We start from the raw sequence: 14,995 nt of genomic DNA, 5'->3' as shown, positions 1-14,995 counted from the left end.
TCTTTATGTACTGTTTTAGTGACCCAAAATTCAGGGCTGTTTCATTAAATAAAGCTTTTTTTTTTTTAATATATTTTATTGATTTTTTACAGAGAGGAAGGGAGAGAGATAGTTAGAAACATCGATCAGCTGCCTCCTGCACATCTCCTACTGGGGATGTGCCCACAACCCAGGTACATGTCCTTGACCGGAATCGAACCCGGGACCTTTCAGTCCGCAGGCCAACGCTCTATCCACTGAGCCAAACCGGTTTCGGCAAATAAAGCTTTAAATATCAAAAATATTCATTGGGCTGTAATGAGCATATTTTCTTTTTCATATTTTAAAATGAATTATAAGTGCTTATCACTGAAATCATTTATTAAATGTTTTAAATTTTATACTATGTGCATGAATTACCTAGTTAGAAAATGATGGGTTCATGGACAGAAAGTATTAAAGAACTCATTATTTTATTTTCAAATATTTTCCCAATTGTCAAAATAATACAGTCATCTACAATGTGCTTAAAAATACAGGGTGGGAAGAAAGTAGGTTTACAGTTGTGAGTACGTGAAATACAGAGTTCCTGTATTATTATTTATTAATTATTGCATTATTTTCCAACTGTAAACTAACTTTTGCCCCACTCTGTATATAAAAGTGTGAAGACCGGAAGGTGACTACTCATCTCCCCTCCTTACCCAGAGGATTAACATTTTCTTTAAGTTGATTTTTTTTTTTAAGTTGATTTTTCTTGCATTTTATTTTCTTACATACTTTCGATCATATTGCATATTCAGCAAGTTAACTTCAAGTTCTTACCCTGGTTTGATGAATTATTAAACCTCACTTCTATTAAGTATTGAATTGTCCACAGTAAGAAGCATTAATGGGGGTGGGAAATTTTAATTTTTCAACTTTTTTTTTATAGTGGAAGTGTTTGTCCCTCCTTGTGTATCAACTCCAGAATTTATCCATGCTGCTATGAGGCCAGATGTCATTACAGAAACTGTAGTGGAGGTGTCAACTGAAGAATCTGAACCAATGGATACCTCTCCTATTCCTACATCACCTGATAGCCATGAACCAATGAAAAAGAAAAAAGGTAGAGTATATAAATTTCTGGAAGGGTGGATGAAATTTTTTATATGAAATATATACTGTAGATTTATGATTGCTGTTATCTTAACTAGATATTCTCAAAGAATCAACAAATTAAGATTTTCATTTTGTATTTTAACATGTTCATACTGTTTAAAAGGAGTTAGTATTTAAGCCCTAAAAGTAGTTGCGTGAAAATGAGATCATAATGAGTGTTGGACACACAGTAGGAAAATCAGAGATTCACTGCACATTTGTCTACTTTGTGGTCCTTTTAGGTACTTGGTTACTTTTTATAAAAGGAATTTAATCTTTCTCTATTTTTCATACTCCTGTCTTCCTGTTCTTTTGTGGACATGAAAATAAAAGCACAACTTTTTTTTCGATACCTCCCCCCCCCCCCCCCCATGCCTTCTTTTAAATACCAAGATTGCCAATAGGGCTCTATAAATGAAATAAACTCACTGGTGAGTAAAGAGAAAGAGTCTTTCCGCTTAGTTGTCTCCTGCTGGGACATCACTCACCTGATCCTGGTAGGTGAGGCACAAGGCTCCAGCACATCTCCAACATCCTGAGGAGATGGGCAGTAATGGATCCTTTTCCTGTTTGAGTCAAAGGTAAAACTTGAAATGACATCTTATACAAATTGGTACTCATCTAATTCTTCTTTCTTCTTTCTTCACATTTTAAAATGGGAGAAAAAACAAAGGCAAAAATAAGGAAAACTTTTATTAAAAATAATGATGTTTTTCTTTTCTTTATTAGAAGTATTTCAGATTGATGTGATGTTCCCAGGTCTGTGCTTATTGCTGTGAGTGATACAATGAAGATTAAGTCAGAGTGCCTTCCCTCATATAATACAAAGCCTAAGTAACTGTTAGACTGTTCGAACAGTAGCTATGACACACACTGACCACCAGGGGTGGACACTCAACACACAGGCATGGAAACATGGAACAGACTGATGAATCTCAGAGGGAAGGGGAGGAGGGAGGGCGGGAAGAGATTAACCAAAGATCTTATATGCATACTAGAGGCCCAGTGCACGGATTCTTTGGCCTAGCCTGTGAGGATTGGGCTGAATATGTGCACTGGGCCTCTGACATCCCCCGAGGGGTCCCAGATTGCGAGAGGGTGCAGGCCAGCCCGAGGGACCCCAGTGGTGCACGAATCCGTGCACTGGGCCTCTAATATCCTATATAATAAGAGGCCAATATGCAAATCGACTGAACAGCAGAAAGACCAGTTGCTATGATGGGTACAGATCACCAGGGGACAGATGCTCAATGCAGGAGCTGCCCCCTGGTGGTCAGTGCGCTCCCACAGGGGGAGCACCACTTAGCCAGAAGCCCTGAGCCAGGCTCACAGCTGGCGAGCACAGCGGCACCACGGCAGCGCTAAGGATGTCCGAGTGATGGCTTACGCCCACTCCCTCGGAGTGCAGGAATTTGGTGCTCCGGGCCTCTAATAGGTTATATATATCTTGAGAGGTATGAATACATGACAAAATTTAAAAGGAAGAATCACTTCCTGCTGTAAATGTTTAAAAGCAAAAGACATACATATTAATACCCTTGTTTGCCCACTGTAGCCTTTGGCTGATTGCATCCAATGGGAGCTATGACAAAGAAATATTTAGGTTTATAAGAGGATAGAAAAGTTCATGAAAATCTGGGAACATTTAGGGTGGGTACCAAGACCTCTAGATAAATCAGTGATATGCAGAATTAACCTATGTGGTTTGATATAAACCAGGAAATAATTTGCGAATTTAATTCTGATTTTATATATTTAAAAAACAGATGGCCTTAATTTAAGAATTACATATAACATCATTATTCACTTATTTATTTGTGTTTAAGTACATTTAGGACATATAGTTAGGTAGGTTATTTTTTAATAGCATGGTCTTTTGTATTTCTAGAGATTGTGTAATATACTCGTGTGTTGTGAATCTCTAAGGGAAGATAGCATGCAGTTTTCCAAAAAGTTTATTTGACTGTAGAACCCTTTTCCTACTGATGAATAACCTGTTTCTCAAGTAATATGGTTTGGGAAATGTTGCTTTATAAGAAAGTAAAGTAAGCCTTTATGGCAGTGGTTCTCAACCTTGGCTGCACATTAGAATCACCTGGGAATCTTTTTAAAATCCTGATTTCGGGCCTCATCCTCCAGAAATTCTGTTTCTTTGTTATGCCACAACATTAGTAACAAAGAAACAGAATTTCCGGAGGATGAGGCCCGAAATCAGGATTTTAAAAAGATTCCCAGGTGATTCTAATGTGCAGCCAAGGTTGAGAACCACTGCTTTATGGACTAACCTTTCCATTAAGGAAGTGGGCTATTTTGTGATGTAGGATACAGTAAAGATGTCTGTATTATTACTGATTGATTTGTACATATAAATATCATTTACATTGAGAAATTAAATTCTATTTTAACAAGGAAACCAGTGAACTTGCTGTTTTTATTTTGGCAAAGCATACTTCTTGTTGATTAGAATTAACATAATGAAATCCTAGATCATAGTATTTATGCATTTGAAGATATAAATTAAGGTAGGGACCTTAATTTAGTTCTTTATTTGGTTGAAAATAGTCCTTGCTAATGAAGAGTAGAGTGACAAAATAAATCCCAGTGTATGACAGTCACAAAATCTGTAATAATATACAGGCATACCTCGGATATTACTGGTTTAGTTTCAGACCATTACAATAAAGTGAGTCACACAATTCAATTTTTTTGGTTTCTAGTGCACATAAAAGTTACGTTTATACTATTAAGTGTGTATTAAATAGCATTATAGCTTAAAAAAAAACAATGTATATACCTTAATTAAAAACACTTTATTGCTAAAAAATGCTATCCATCACTTGAGCCTTCAGCAAGTTGGAATCTTCTTGCTGGTGGAGGACCTTGCCATGATGTTAATGGCTACTAACTGATGGGGGTGGTGGTCACTGAAGGTTGTGGTGGTCACTGAAGGTTGTGGTGGCTGTGGCAATTCCTTACAATTGGAATTGTAAGGAATTGGAGGTCTGAGGAGAGGGGAGAGATGGGGATCAGCTAGTGGAAGAAGTCAGAACACACATAACATTTATCAATTAAGTTCACTGGCTTATGTGGGTGTGATTCATGGCACCCCAAAACAGCAATAGTAACATCAAAGATCTCTGAAAATACAGCAGTCTCCTCATTCCTGGCTTTGCTTTCCATGGTTTTAGTTACCCATGGTCAACCCAGGTCTGAACACATTAAATGAAAAAGTCCACAAATGAATAATTCATCAGATTTGAATTGCAGACAGTTCTGAGTGGTGTGATGAAATTTTGAGCCTTCCAGCCCTGGACGTCAATCCTTTGGTCCAGCATCTCCACACTGTATATATGCTCACTGCCCATTAAATTTAGTAGCTATCTCGGTTATCAGATTGACTGTCGTATCACAATGCTTGTGTCCAGGTCACCCTTATTTTTACTTCATAATGGCCCTAAAGCACTAGAGTAGTGATGTTGGCACTTGAGATATGCCAAAGAGAAGCCCTAAAGTGCTTCCTTTAAGTGAAAAAGTATGTATGTATTTATAGGAAAAAACATAGTGTATATAGGGTTCAGTACTTTCCATAGTTTCAGGCATCCACCTGGAATCTTTGAAGGTATCTCCCACAGATAAGGGAGGACTACTGGATAATATATGTGAATATTCCCAACCTCTTTGTGGAGGCTTCTCTTCACCTGCCAGCATTCATTCATCAGTGCTGAAAATTGAATACAGTGCATTTCAGGCTTATGCCTTCTTTAGGGTAGAGAAGTATAGCTATTGCTTTTCTGTTCATTATGGATGCTAGTCTGAGGGAGCCTTCTGACAGAAGCAAGGAGAAACAAGAATAAGGACATAAACATTTACTAGAGTCTGGTCTGCGTGGTTCAGTGGTTGAGTGTGGACCTATGAACCAGGAGGTCACAGTTCCATTCCTAGTCAGGACAGGCGCTGGGTTGCAGACTCATCCCCAGTGTGGGGTGTGCAGGAGGCAGCCAGTCTGTGATTCTCTCTCATCATTGATGTTTCTCTCTTTCTCCCTCTCCCTTCCTCTCTGAAATCAATAAAAATATATTTTTAAAAAACACAGAAGATAAACATTTACTAGACATATGACATAATTAGTTGGAAGATTTTCTTACCTTTATAGTGTACCAGCATATTTGAGGGAAATTTAAACACATGCTTAAATTCTGGTGAATTGATTGGCTCAGAGCAGTAGAGAGTGTTTAAAATAATAGTTTTTACCTTTTCTCATTTGAACTCAAAGGGATTGTGAGATTATCAGGTCCTCTGCAGTAACTAGGTAAAGCTTTTTGTAACAATCATCTAGAACAGAAAACAAAAAAAGTTTGCAGTAGAATCTGTTTCCATTGCCACATTATTGGAAAAGTTTAGCAAGCTGAGGCTCTGACCATGTAAATAATAGGTTAGTAGTACCTGACTTGCCTTATACATTGAGATTACTACCAACTAACTGCTGTAATCTAAAATTGTAGAAGTGCTTTTAATGTTCTTCTTAAGTGAGACTTCTTATATATACCGAATATATTAATATACAAATTCGTCTTCATGAATAATGTATTATCAAAGAATCTGCTAATCATGCTTCTTATTACTATTTTTAATGTATGGTTTCATTATCTTATTTTTTCAGTTGGCCGTAAACCGAAGACCCAGCAATCACCAATTTCCAATGGTTCTCCTGAGTTGGGTATAAAGAAGAAACCCAGAGAAGGAAAAGGTAATTTGGGGAAGGCTATTTTGGAGGCAAGATGATTTTTTTTTTCAGTCAGCTGAAATATTTCTAGTATGTGCCCATGTGGCAGTACTATCTTTAAAAAAAAAATATATATATATATATATATAATGTATTTTATTGATTTCAGAGAGGAAGGGAAGGGAGGGGGAGAGATTGAAACATCAATGATGAGAATCATTGATTGGCTGCCTTTTGCCCATCCCCTACTGGGGTTTGAGCCCACCACCCCGGCTTGTGCCTTAATGGGGAATCAAACTGTGTCCTCCTGGTTGACACTTAACCACTGAGCTACCCTGACTGGACAGTACTGTCTTCAGTAGTACTTAACAGGGAGCTTTTCAAACTCTATGCCCACTCCTGTCCACCTGAGTTTCTGTAGCCATGGATACAAGAGGGGAGTGCAAAGGGGTAAGCACTTATTTTGGAAAAGGTCTTAAGTGGAATCTGATGTACACCCTTCTTAAGAGCTGTTGTTCTAGAGCAAGCATGTCAAACTCGCGGCCCACGGGTTGCATGCCTCGTTTATTGGCCCGTGTTAGCCTTTGAGTTTGACATGCTTGTTCTAGAGCAGTGGTTCTCAACCTTGGCTGCACATTAGAATCACCTGGGAATCTTTTTAAAATCCTGATTTCTGGGCCTCATCCTCCGGAAATTCTGTTTCTTTGTTACTAATGTGGCCCCACCTAAGAGGTTCTGGGTTGGCAGGAGGTGCTCACTCTTACACCCCTGTCCTTGGTAGCTTGCTTGCCTGCTGCTGCCATTGTGGCCCCACCCCATAACAAAGAAACAGAAGGAAATTACCTTTTTTAAAAATTTTGGCCTGTATTAAAGTTGAGGCAGCGTGGTGTAATGTAAAGATTAAAATTATTAAAGTCATACCTGGATTAAAAATCCAGCCAGTGTTTTTTCTTTCCAGAATTATCATCTGTTGGGGATAGAATAAATTTGAATATATTAATCCAAAATTACCCAACTATTCAATTTGAAAATATTTACTTGTGAAAGTGATAAATGTTTAGTTATCAGATTTCCAGAACATACCTGAATTGTTATCATAATTCTACATACTAGTAGGCTTAAAGAACTACCTGGTCTGTTAGAGAAGGCTTTTTTTTTTTTCTAAGTTCTCTTTTCTTTAAAACCAGAAATAGAATTTGTCAATTTTGCTTGGTAGTGGGAAGTGGGGTGGAACATTTCAAGATAACCTGAGGATTATAGATGAGTCTAATTCAGCAGATCCGGAAGCATTTTCAAATCCCTACTATAAAAATTTCTTCCAGAATAAGTTCTCTGCTCACTTGTACTATATCTGCTCATAGGACCTGATAATCCCCTGGTCATAAACAAAATAACATTGTCCCAGCCATACATATTTTCTTTTTTCTTTTTGTAATCTTTATTAATATAAGATCATCCCCTAAGGCTCATCTGCTAGCTTTTTAAACAATTTTCAAATGCAGTTTTACAGTTCATTTAATACCACACACTCCTACAACATTAGCCCCTTTACAAAACAGATGAAGGAAAATAGCTTTAAAACTGTTGTCTTAGAAATGTGACTACAATTAAGAGTGGTTCAGTATTAACTTCTATAATCAACTAATGTGTCTTAGGTTGCCACATACATCTTAATTGTGACATGCAAAATGGATCTTGCTTTCACATGCAGATTTCAGCAGAGATCCACAGTCCCAAAACAAAAAGGGGAAATAAACATTACAGGGCCAACTCAAACATATACTTGAGGGGGAAAAATAAAAAAAACCTTCACAATTAGTGGATAATGGGGAAAGGAAAGAGGACAAAAGATCAAGGAGTACCCAGAGTGTCAGCCCACCAATATATGAATAATTTAGCCCACCAATATAATAATAATTCAGCACCCACATATGATAAGACACATTTTCGAAGTGGAAAAGAAGTTATTAAAGAGATTAATTTAGACCATCAGTAACCATCAGACTCCTGTATATGACATCAGTGTGATTCAACTTAATCTCCCTTAACAATTTAAAAGTTTTCAGAATGTATTCCAAGGTAATAGTTCATTTCAAACCTATTTTAATAAATTATACCTGCACTAATTTGTATCTATATATTCTCTGTGTTATTTAAAACATCTTTGATACTTAAAACAGAATAGCCATGTTGAAATTAAAAGTTTAGACAAACTATCACCGACTTTAATATATTAATGATAAGTAGCTCAAAGCTTTAGATATGAATGAACCTGACAAAAACATGTCAGGGCATGTTTAAGAAATCTGTCCTTGTTACCTGACCACCTTTCTATTTTGTGCAGAGAACCCATAAGAAAAGAGTATTTTCAACAAAGTAGTATACCTAGTGTTTGAAATGAAAAACAATTACCCAAAACCTCTCACTTTGGTAAAAGCAGAACATCAGTTCAGAATTACACAGATGCCAAAGTGAAAGACAAGTGGAATGGATAAATTAATCCCTATCAGTAATAAAAACATTGGGAGAAAAAGTGTCACCATAAAAAAAATAAATAAAAAACAATGTATATTTGGATAATTACAATCTATAATTCTATAAAAATTGCTAAAATTCAAACATGTTCTTAATATATTTCTGGTGAAACAAAGTCAAAATATAATACTTGGGATTCCTCCTTCTGCAAAGAAAAAATTAAGTAATTCTCTAAAGTACTCTGCAAATTCCAATTCACAAGAAACATACAAAACATGATAAACAATAATAATTTTATAGATGAAGACCTACAATTCCAGTCTTTGCTACCTCAGCAAGGTACTTTCCATATACCATATCAATATCATAGAAATGGCACAGTTTCTGAGAACATGATCCACATTTTAAGACTAATTTTAATCTCAAAAATCACATATCGATTCACCTATTTCCTTTTTGCTGATTTCACTTCAACTTAAGTGCATGGTTTGTCAAAGACTAAACAAATATTTACCATGTCTTTTACATGTAACACAAACAGCTTTTAACAGAAATTCATTGACCTTCCCCATGACATTTTTTTATTATAAATATAGATATCAAAACAATCCTGGACATATTTTTTATACTACTGGTAGTCAGCACCCACACCACTTCAAAAATTAAAACAATTTGAGACAATATTCATTGTACCTGCTACTTTAGACAATTTAAATTGAAGCTTTCACTAAGCAAAATGGATAAAGCATGCCATTTCTTTTTCCTTCTTGAGATTTTTACTTTTTAGTAAAAACCACCATACTTCCATCTTGTAAACCTGAATTCTATTTTGAATACTCCAGGTTTATGTTGAAATGACAGTGCCTTAAAAAAATTGTGCTGCATTTTTTCTCCTGTTACCTGAAAACATAATGTGTATACATATATTAAATATGTTCTTACAGATGTCCAGGTCATATTTACCAGCTGGCATTCTTTTACTTAATATGTGGGTATTTTGCATTGTGATATTTAATCAAGACATTAATATGAGTAGAAGATTGTTGATTTAAGACAAGTTTGAGATGCACTAAAATTAATTGTATGTTTGTCCTGGTGGCTGTGGAAGCTTCATATTTTCTTTGGACATCATTAGACATCTTAGTTCTTGAAGTACAAGTTTAATGCTATATGAATTTTGGCATTTTGCTACTGCTGGTATGCTCCGTGCATCTACCATTCCACTGGAATTATTTATTCCATTCATATTAATTTTGGTTACAAGTCTAACTGACAGAGGAGCTTCTGGGTATTTAGGCCCACATTCTACTTTCAGGCTATGTATTCTGTTTTCATAATTTGTCCTTGGTGGCCCAATAATCATGCCTGTCCACCTTGTGTCATATCTTCATCATCTTCAAGGCTCCAGCTAACCATACCATCGCCTACTCCTTTTTGTCCTTTAAGTTCTTCCAACAAGTGAAAATGACAAGGAACTTTTTAGCTCCTGAGGAGACCGCCATCTTCTTCACCCCAACACAGCTGTTCCCAGCCATACATCTTGATGTATAGTAGTTGAAAGTGATGTAGTTCAAAGTCATGTATATATATATATATTTTTTTTATTTCAGAGAGAGGAATGTGGTGGGAGGAAACATCCCTTTTCAACAAATTAATAAATGCCTTTTGATGAATTTTGATCATAGAATTTGAGCTTATATAAAAAATACAAGTTTAAATAAATTTATTCAGAGTTTAAATCTGTAAATAAATATGATTCTGTTTTAAGTTCACTTCGTACTATGCATTATGCCTTTGCCTTTATTGAACTCAAAATTTAGGCTAGGATAATACATGATAGTATAAAATGTAGGATCTTGATTATATTAGTACCATAACTGGAAACATGCATAGGATGTTATTTTAAAAATCCAGCAAACAAAAGAAAGAAACTAAGAAAACAAAAAAAAAATAAAGAAAGAAAAAAACACACCAGCAAACAGCACGGCTGGTGTAGCTCAGCGGTTGAGCATTGAGTCAGGAATCAAGAGGCCACCAGTTCGATTCCAGGTCAGGGCATATACCCGGGATGCAGGCTCGATCCCCTGTGGGGGGCATGCAGGAGGCAGCTGATCAATGATATCTGTCTCTCATCGATGTTTCTTTCTATCCCTCTCCCTTTTGCTTTCTAAAAAAAAAAAAAAAATCCAGCAAACAAGTATATTTATGAATTTTGTTATGATGAAAGATATTTTATATCACTTACTAGACAACACAATTTGACACCACAAAGATTGCCAATATAGTCAAGTACTTAATGACAGGCTCTTAGTACATTTGCGTTTACAAGTAGTAAATGATTTTATTTTTATCCAGCACAATTAAATATTGCTTTTAATGATGTTAATGAATTTTTAATCAATGTCTATCATTGTTTTTCTAAGGAAACACAACCTACTTGTGGGAGTTTCTTTTAGATCTACTTCAAGATAAAAATACTTGTCCCCGATATATTAAGTGGACTCAGAGAGAAAAGGGCATATTCAAGCTTGTAGATTCAAAGGCTGTCTCTAAGCTTTGGGGAAAGCATAAGAACAAGCCAGACATGAACTATGAAACCATGGGACGAGCTTTGAGGTAAGAGCATGAAGGAACGAGTTTCAAACAAAATTTATACATCTCTTCCTATTGTCTATTAGCTGTGGAAATCCCTTATTTATGATAACTTTTAATTTTGGAGGGTATTCTAGAGAAGCTTCTTAGATTTGGAGATAGATGGGGAGAGAGGAGTTTGGTCTGGATGTCTAAAATTCAACATGATTGGAAAATTCGTTTCTCCAGAAAAATGTGCTTTTGTATTTAGGACTATTCCATAATACAAAGTTAAGTTACAGCCTTTAAGAAAATTAAACCCAAATGAAGGTCTCCAAATTGTTAATTTGCTTCAGTTCTTGTGAATTTGTTATAATGAATTTATCTTGATATGAAAATTTCTCAAGTTTTTTCAGTTTGAGAAACCACAAAACTTGTAGTGTACTTGGATTTTTCTAAGGGTCCTTGTACATTATTTATGTGACGCTGTTCACATATCCCACAGATTAATCTCTCCTAAGCACAGCTTAATTATTTTTCTATGTTACGTCAGATTGTTTTTGTAATCTATGTATTCAATCTGAGTTGAATTTTTATCAGTGTTCGTAAAATAGTCTGTATTTAGGTTAAATTACTTCCTTTAAGAATGAACTTTTTGCTACTTTATATATCTCAAGGTTATAGGGCCTACAGCACCAGGTTCCAACTTCATTCCTACTCATGAGTCTCAGCCATTTGAACAATCCAGGCAGGAAGAGCTCCTTCTTATTTTACAGAAATAAGTGCATGTTTCTGTTATTACCCATTCTTCATGGTGGTTTTTGTTTGTTTGTTTTGGAGAACTTGATTCATTAAGTTCTTTTTCCTTACAGATATTATTACCAAAGGGGTATTCTTGCAAAGGTTGAAGGACAGAGGCTTGTTTATCAGTTCAAGGATATGCCCAAAAACATAGTGGTCATAGACGATGACAAAAGTGAAACCTGCAATGAAGATTTGGCAGCAGCTACTGATGAAAAGTCATTAGAACGAGTGTCGCTATCTGCAGAAAGTCTCCTGAAAGCAACCTCTGTTCGTGGTGGGAAAAACTCTTCTCCTCTAAACTGCTCCAGAGCAGAGAAGGGAGTAGCGAGAGTTGTGAATATCACTTCCCCTGGTCATGATGCTTCGTCCAGGTCTCCTACTACTACCACATCTGTATCAGCGACAGCAGCCCCAAGGTAAGTGAGGGAAACTGTTAGTTGCATTTGCTTTTTTAGAAAACTCCTTGGCAAAACGATATGTTCTTTTTTCAATATTAGCATTCTAGGAACCCACTGTTGGTCAGGAATTGACAAGTACCTGATATTTTAAATGTACTTTGTTGTTATTAAACTAGTTGATGTCTCATTTAACCTGGATTGATTTTTATGGTTTTCTAGATGGAACTTAATATGGGCTTTAGTTTTCTAAATATGTTTATTTCATGGTAGTTCATATTCTAGATGTTAGGGGTTTGTCAGTACATACGGAAAATTTGGGAGCACTAGTTTATGCATTTTGTATTTGCATTCATCATTTTCTCAAGAAACCTATTTCTAATTTAGCATTAAATATAGTCTAATCTTTTTAATTCACTAGGACAGTTCGTGTGGCAATGCAAGTTCCTGTTGTAATGACATCGTTGGGCCAGAAAATTTCAACTGTGGCAGTTCAGTCAGTTAATGCAGGTGCACCATTAATAACCAGCACTAGTCCAACAACAGCAACCTCTCCAAAGGTAGTTATTCAGACAATCCCTACTGTGATGCCAGCCTCTACTGAAAGTGGAGACAAAATCACCATGCAGCCTGCCAAAATTATCACCATCCCAGCTACACAGCTTGCACAGTGTCAACTGCAGACGAAGTCAAATCTGACTGGATCTGGAAGCATTAACATTGTTGGAACCCCACTGGCTGTGAGAGCACTTACTCCTGTTTCCATAGCCCATGGTGCACCTGTAATGAGGCTATCAGTGCCTACTCAACAGGCATCTGGCCAGACTCCTCCCCGAGTGATCAGTGCGGTCATAAAAGGGCCAGAGGTTAAATCGGAGGCAGTGACAATAAAGCAGGAACATGACGTGAAAACTTTGCAGCTGGTACAAGAAGAAAAACCAGCAGACGGAAATAAGACAGTGACCCATGTAGTGGTTGTCAGTGCCCCTTCAGCTATTGCCCTGCCCGTAACTATGAAAACGGAAGGACTAGTGACATGTGAGAAATAAAAGAGCAGCTCTGCCATGGACTTTAGACATGTTAGTAACAGTACTAACATAAATGTTTGCAAGGGATGTCATCAAGAAAAGTCAAAAGGAGACTTTAAAACATTTTTAATGCATATAGGAAAACAATCAAACTTACTGGAAATAAGTTACCTGTCCCATGTTTCAGTGGGAAATGAACTACATGTTGAGATGCTGACAGAAAACTGCCTCTTACCTAGGAAACAACTGAACCCATCAATAAAAGGATTGAAAGGGACCAAGCAACTCACTACAATGTCAAGTTACACTAAGACTTGGAACACTAACATTCTGTAAGAGGTTACAGTTTTCAATGGGGAGGGGTTGGGATGGGTGATCTCATTGTTACATATAGCAATTTTTGTGCATTTTATATGCATACCAGCAATTATTACTGTGTTCACACAGAACTCACTTAACTGGTGCTATGTGAAGACTCTGCTAATGTAGGTATTTTAGAATGTGAATTGAAGAATGGATCCAAAAGCTTCAGAAAGAGGATAGCAAAAAAGATCTAGTGCGATTTTTTAATAAAATATCATATAGCTTAAGCTGATTTAAAACAAAGGCCTTAGACTAATTTTCGGTTTTCTTTATTGAAATAAGCTAATGGCTTGTTTGTGTAAAGCTTTTTTTATTAAAAGAAAAATTTTAAAAATCTTGTACCTAGCACAGTATTGTTATAGAATTTACATGTAACATTTTATATGGTAGTTTAAGTCTGTCAGTTTCTTAATTGTGGACAAATTAACAGTTGGCTCTGGCCTTTTGCTGTAACATGCCTGTGTCACTCAGCCCTGTCATCTGTGCAGACATATCAGTTTCTGTTCTCCTGTCACTTGGAAGTTAAGGCTCAGCATGAATTTTTGTCAGGTAATTCTTAATACCTGGAGTTTTCTTTCTTTTTTTCCTTTTTTTTTTTTTAGTTGAAGTTTAAGAGGGAAAGTACCAGTGTTCAAATTTGAACTATAATAGTTTGTATATTCAACATTTGAAGTATATTCTATTTTGTTGTACTCTTGTTTCAAAGTGTATTCAAGTAGGTTTTCTGAAATATAGAAATTTATCTTGCATTTTGGTCTCTGGTGATATTTTTAACAATATTCAAAAGCTAGTATAGAGACATCATTTTAGTTAAGAATAGAGGTCCTATTTCTCCTTTCCAACTAAAGAAATCCTACTTCTGTTTTTTCTTTATATTAATATTTGGCAAATTACTGCATGTTGCCACTTCCTTTCTAATTATAATCGCGAACTATAATGTTCTAGTTACCATAATGAATTTATTTTAATGTTGGCCACACTTAAAGAATTTATACTTTAAATCAAGACCATTTGCTTCTCAATCATACTTTCTGAAGGTTAGGAAGAACAAGTAATATTCTGGCTCTTTTACACATGAGGAACTGGAGGTCCAGAGGAATTACAGGAGTTTCCGAATTTCACACCGGACTAGGTTGTGTGACTACATCTTAATGCTCTATTACAAAGAAAAGTTGTCTATTTTTACATCTTTTAGAAATTTAAATAAACTGATACTTAATATTTTGTGGCCTTTAATTGTTCATTTCATCTGATAATACTTAAATTGACAAAGATTTTTTTTTAACACCTCCCTTTGTAATCTTTTTATCTTTTCCATAAACATACCTAATGGTACTTTTTAATAAAAGCTCAAAAAAACCCTCACCTGATTCTTATCCCATTTGAAAGTTAATCTCAAATTCTACTTCTTTTTTTTTTAAATATATTTTATTGATTTTTTACAGAGAGGAAGGGAGAAAGATAGAGAGCTAGAAACATCGATGAGCGAGAAACATTGATCAGCTGCCTCCTGCACA

The 14,995-nt window shown here is 35.9% G+C and overlaps 1 protein-coding gene and 1 pseudogene across 14 annotated transcripts in view; one reads left to right on the top strand and one right to left on the bottom strand.

The window, feature by feature from the left end:
• Positions 1 to 14,995, top strand: part of ELF2 (E74 like ETS transcription factor 2) — a 95,620-nt gene that overhangs the window by 77,295 nt on the left and 3,330 nt on the right. For 11 of the 14 annotated variants that reach the window (XM_036314611.1, XM_036314612.1, XM_036314608.1 and 8 more), the window contains 5 exons: positions 914 to 1,087; positions 5,780 to 5,866; positions 10,741 to 10,933; positions 11,761 to 12,108; positions 12,509 to 14,702. In XM_036314611.1, coding sequence (XP_036170504.1) covers positions 914 to 1,087; positions 5,780 to 5,866; positions 10,741 to 10,933; positions 11,761 to 12,108; positions 12,509 to 13,136 — 1,430 coding nt within the window. In that variant the 3' untranslated portion in view covers positions 13,137 to 14,702. Of the gene's footprint in view, positions 1 to 913; positions 1,088 to 5,779; positions 5,867 to 10,740; positions 10,934 to 11,760; positions 12,109 to 12,508; positions 14,703 to 14,995 lie in introns of those variants that run through there. The other 3 variants (XM_036314615.1, XM_036314617.1, XR_004968379.1) reach the window with 2 other exon arrangements.
• On the bottom strand, positions 3,914 to 10,310 carry LOC118658855 (annotated as a pseudogene).

This window comes from Myotis myotis, unplaced genomic scaffold, assembly GCF_014108235.1.
Source record: "Myotis myotis isolate mMyoMyo1 unplaced genomic scaffold, mMyoMyo1.p scaffold_m19_p_6, whole genome shotgun sequence".
Classification (NCBI taxonomy): Eukaryota; Metazoa; Chordata; class Mammalia; order Chiroptera; family Vespertilionidae; genus Myotis; species Myotis myotis.
Note: the sequence above shows the minus strand (reverse complement) of the source record. Positions and strands in the feature narration are given on the sequence as shown.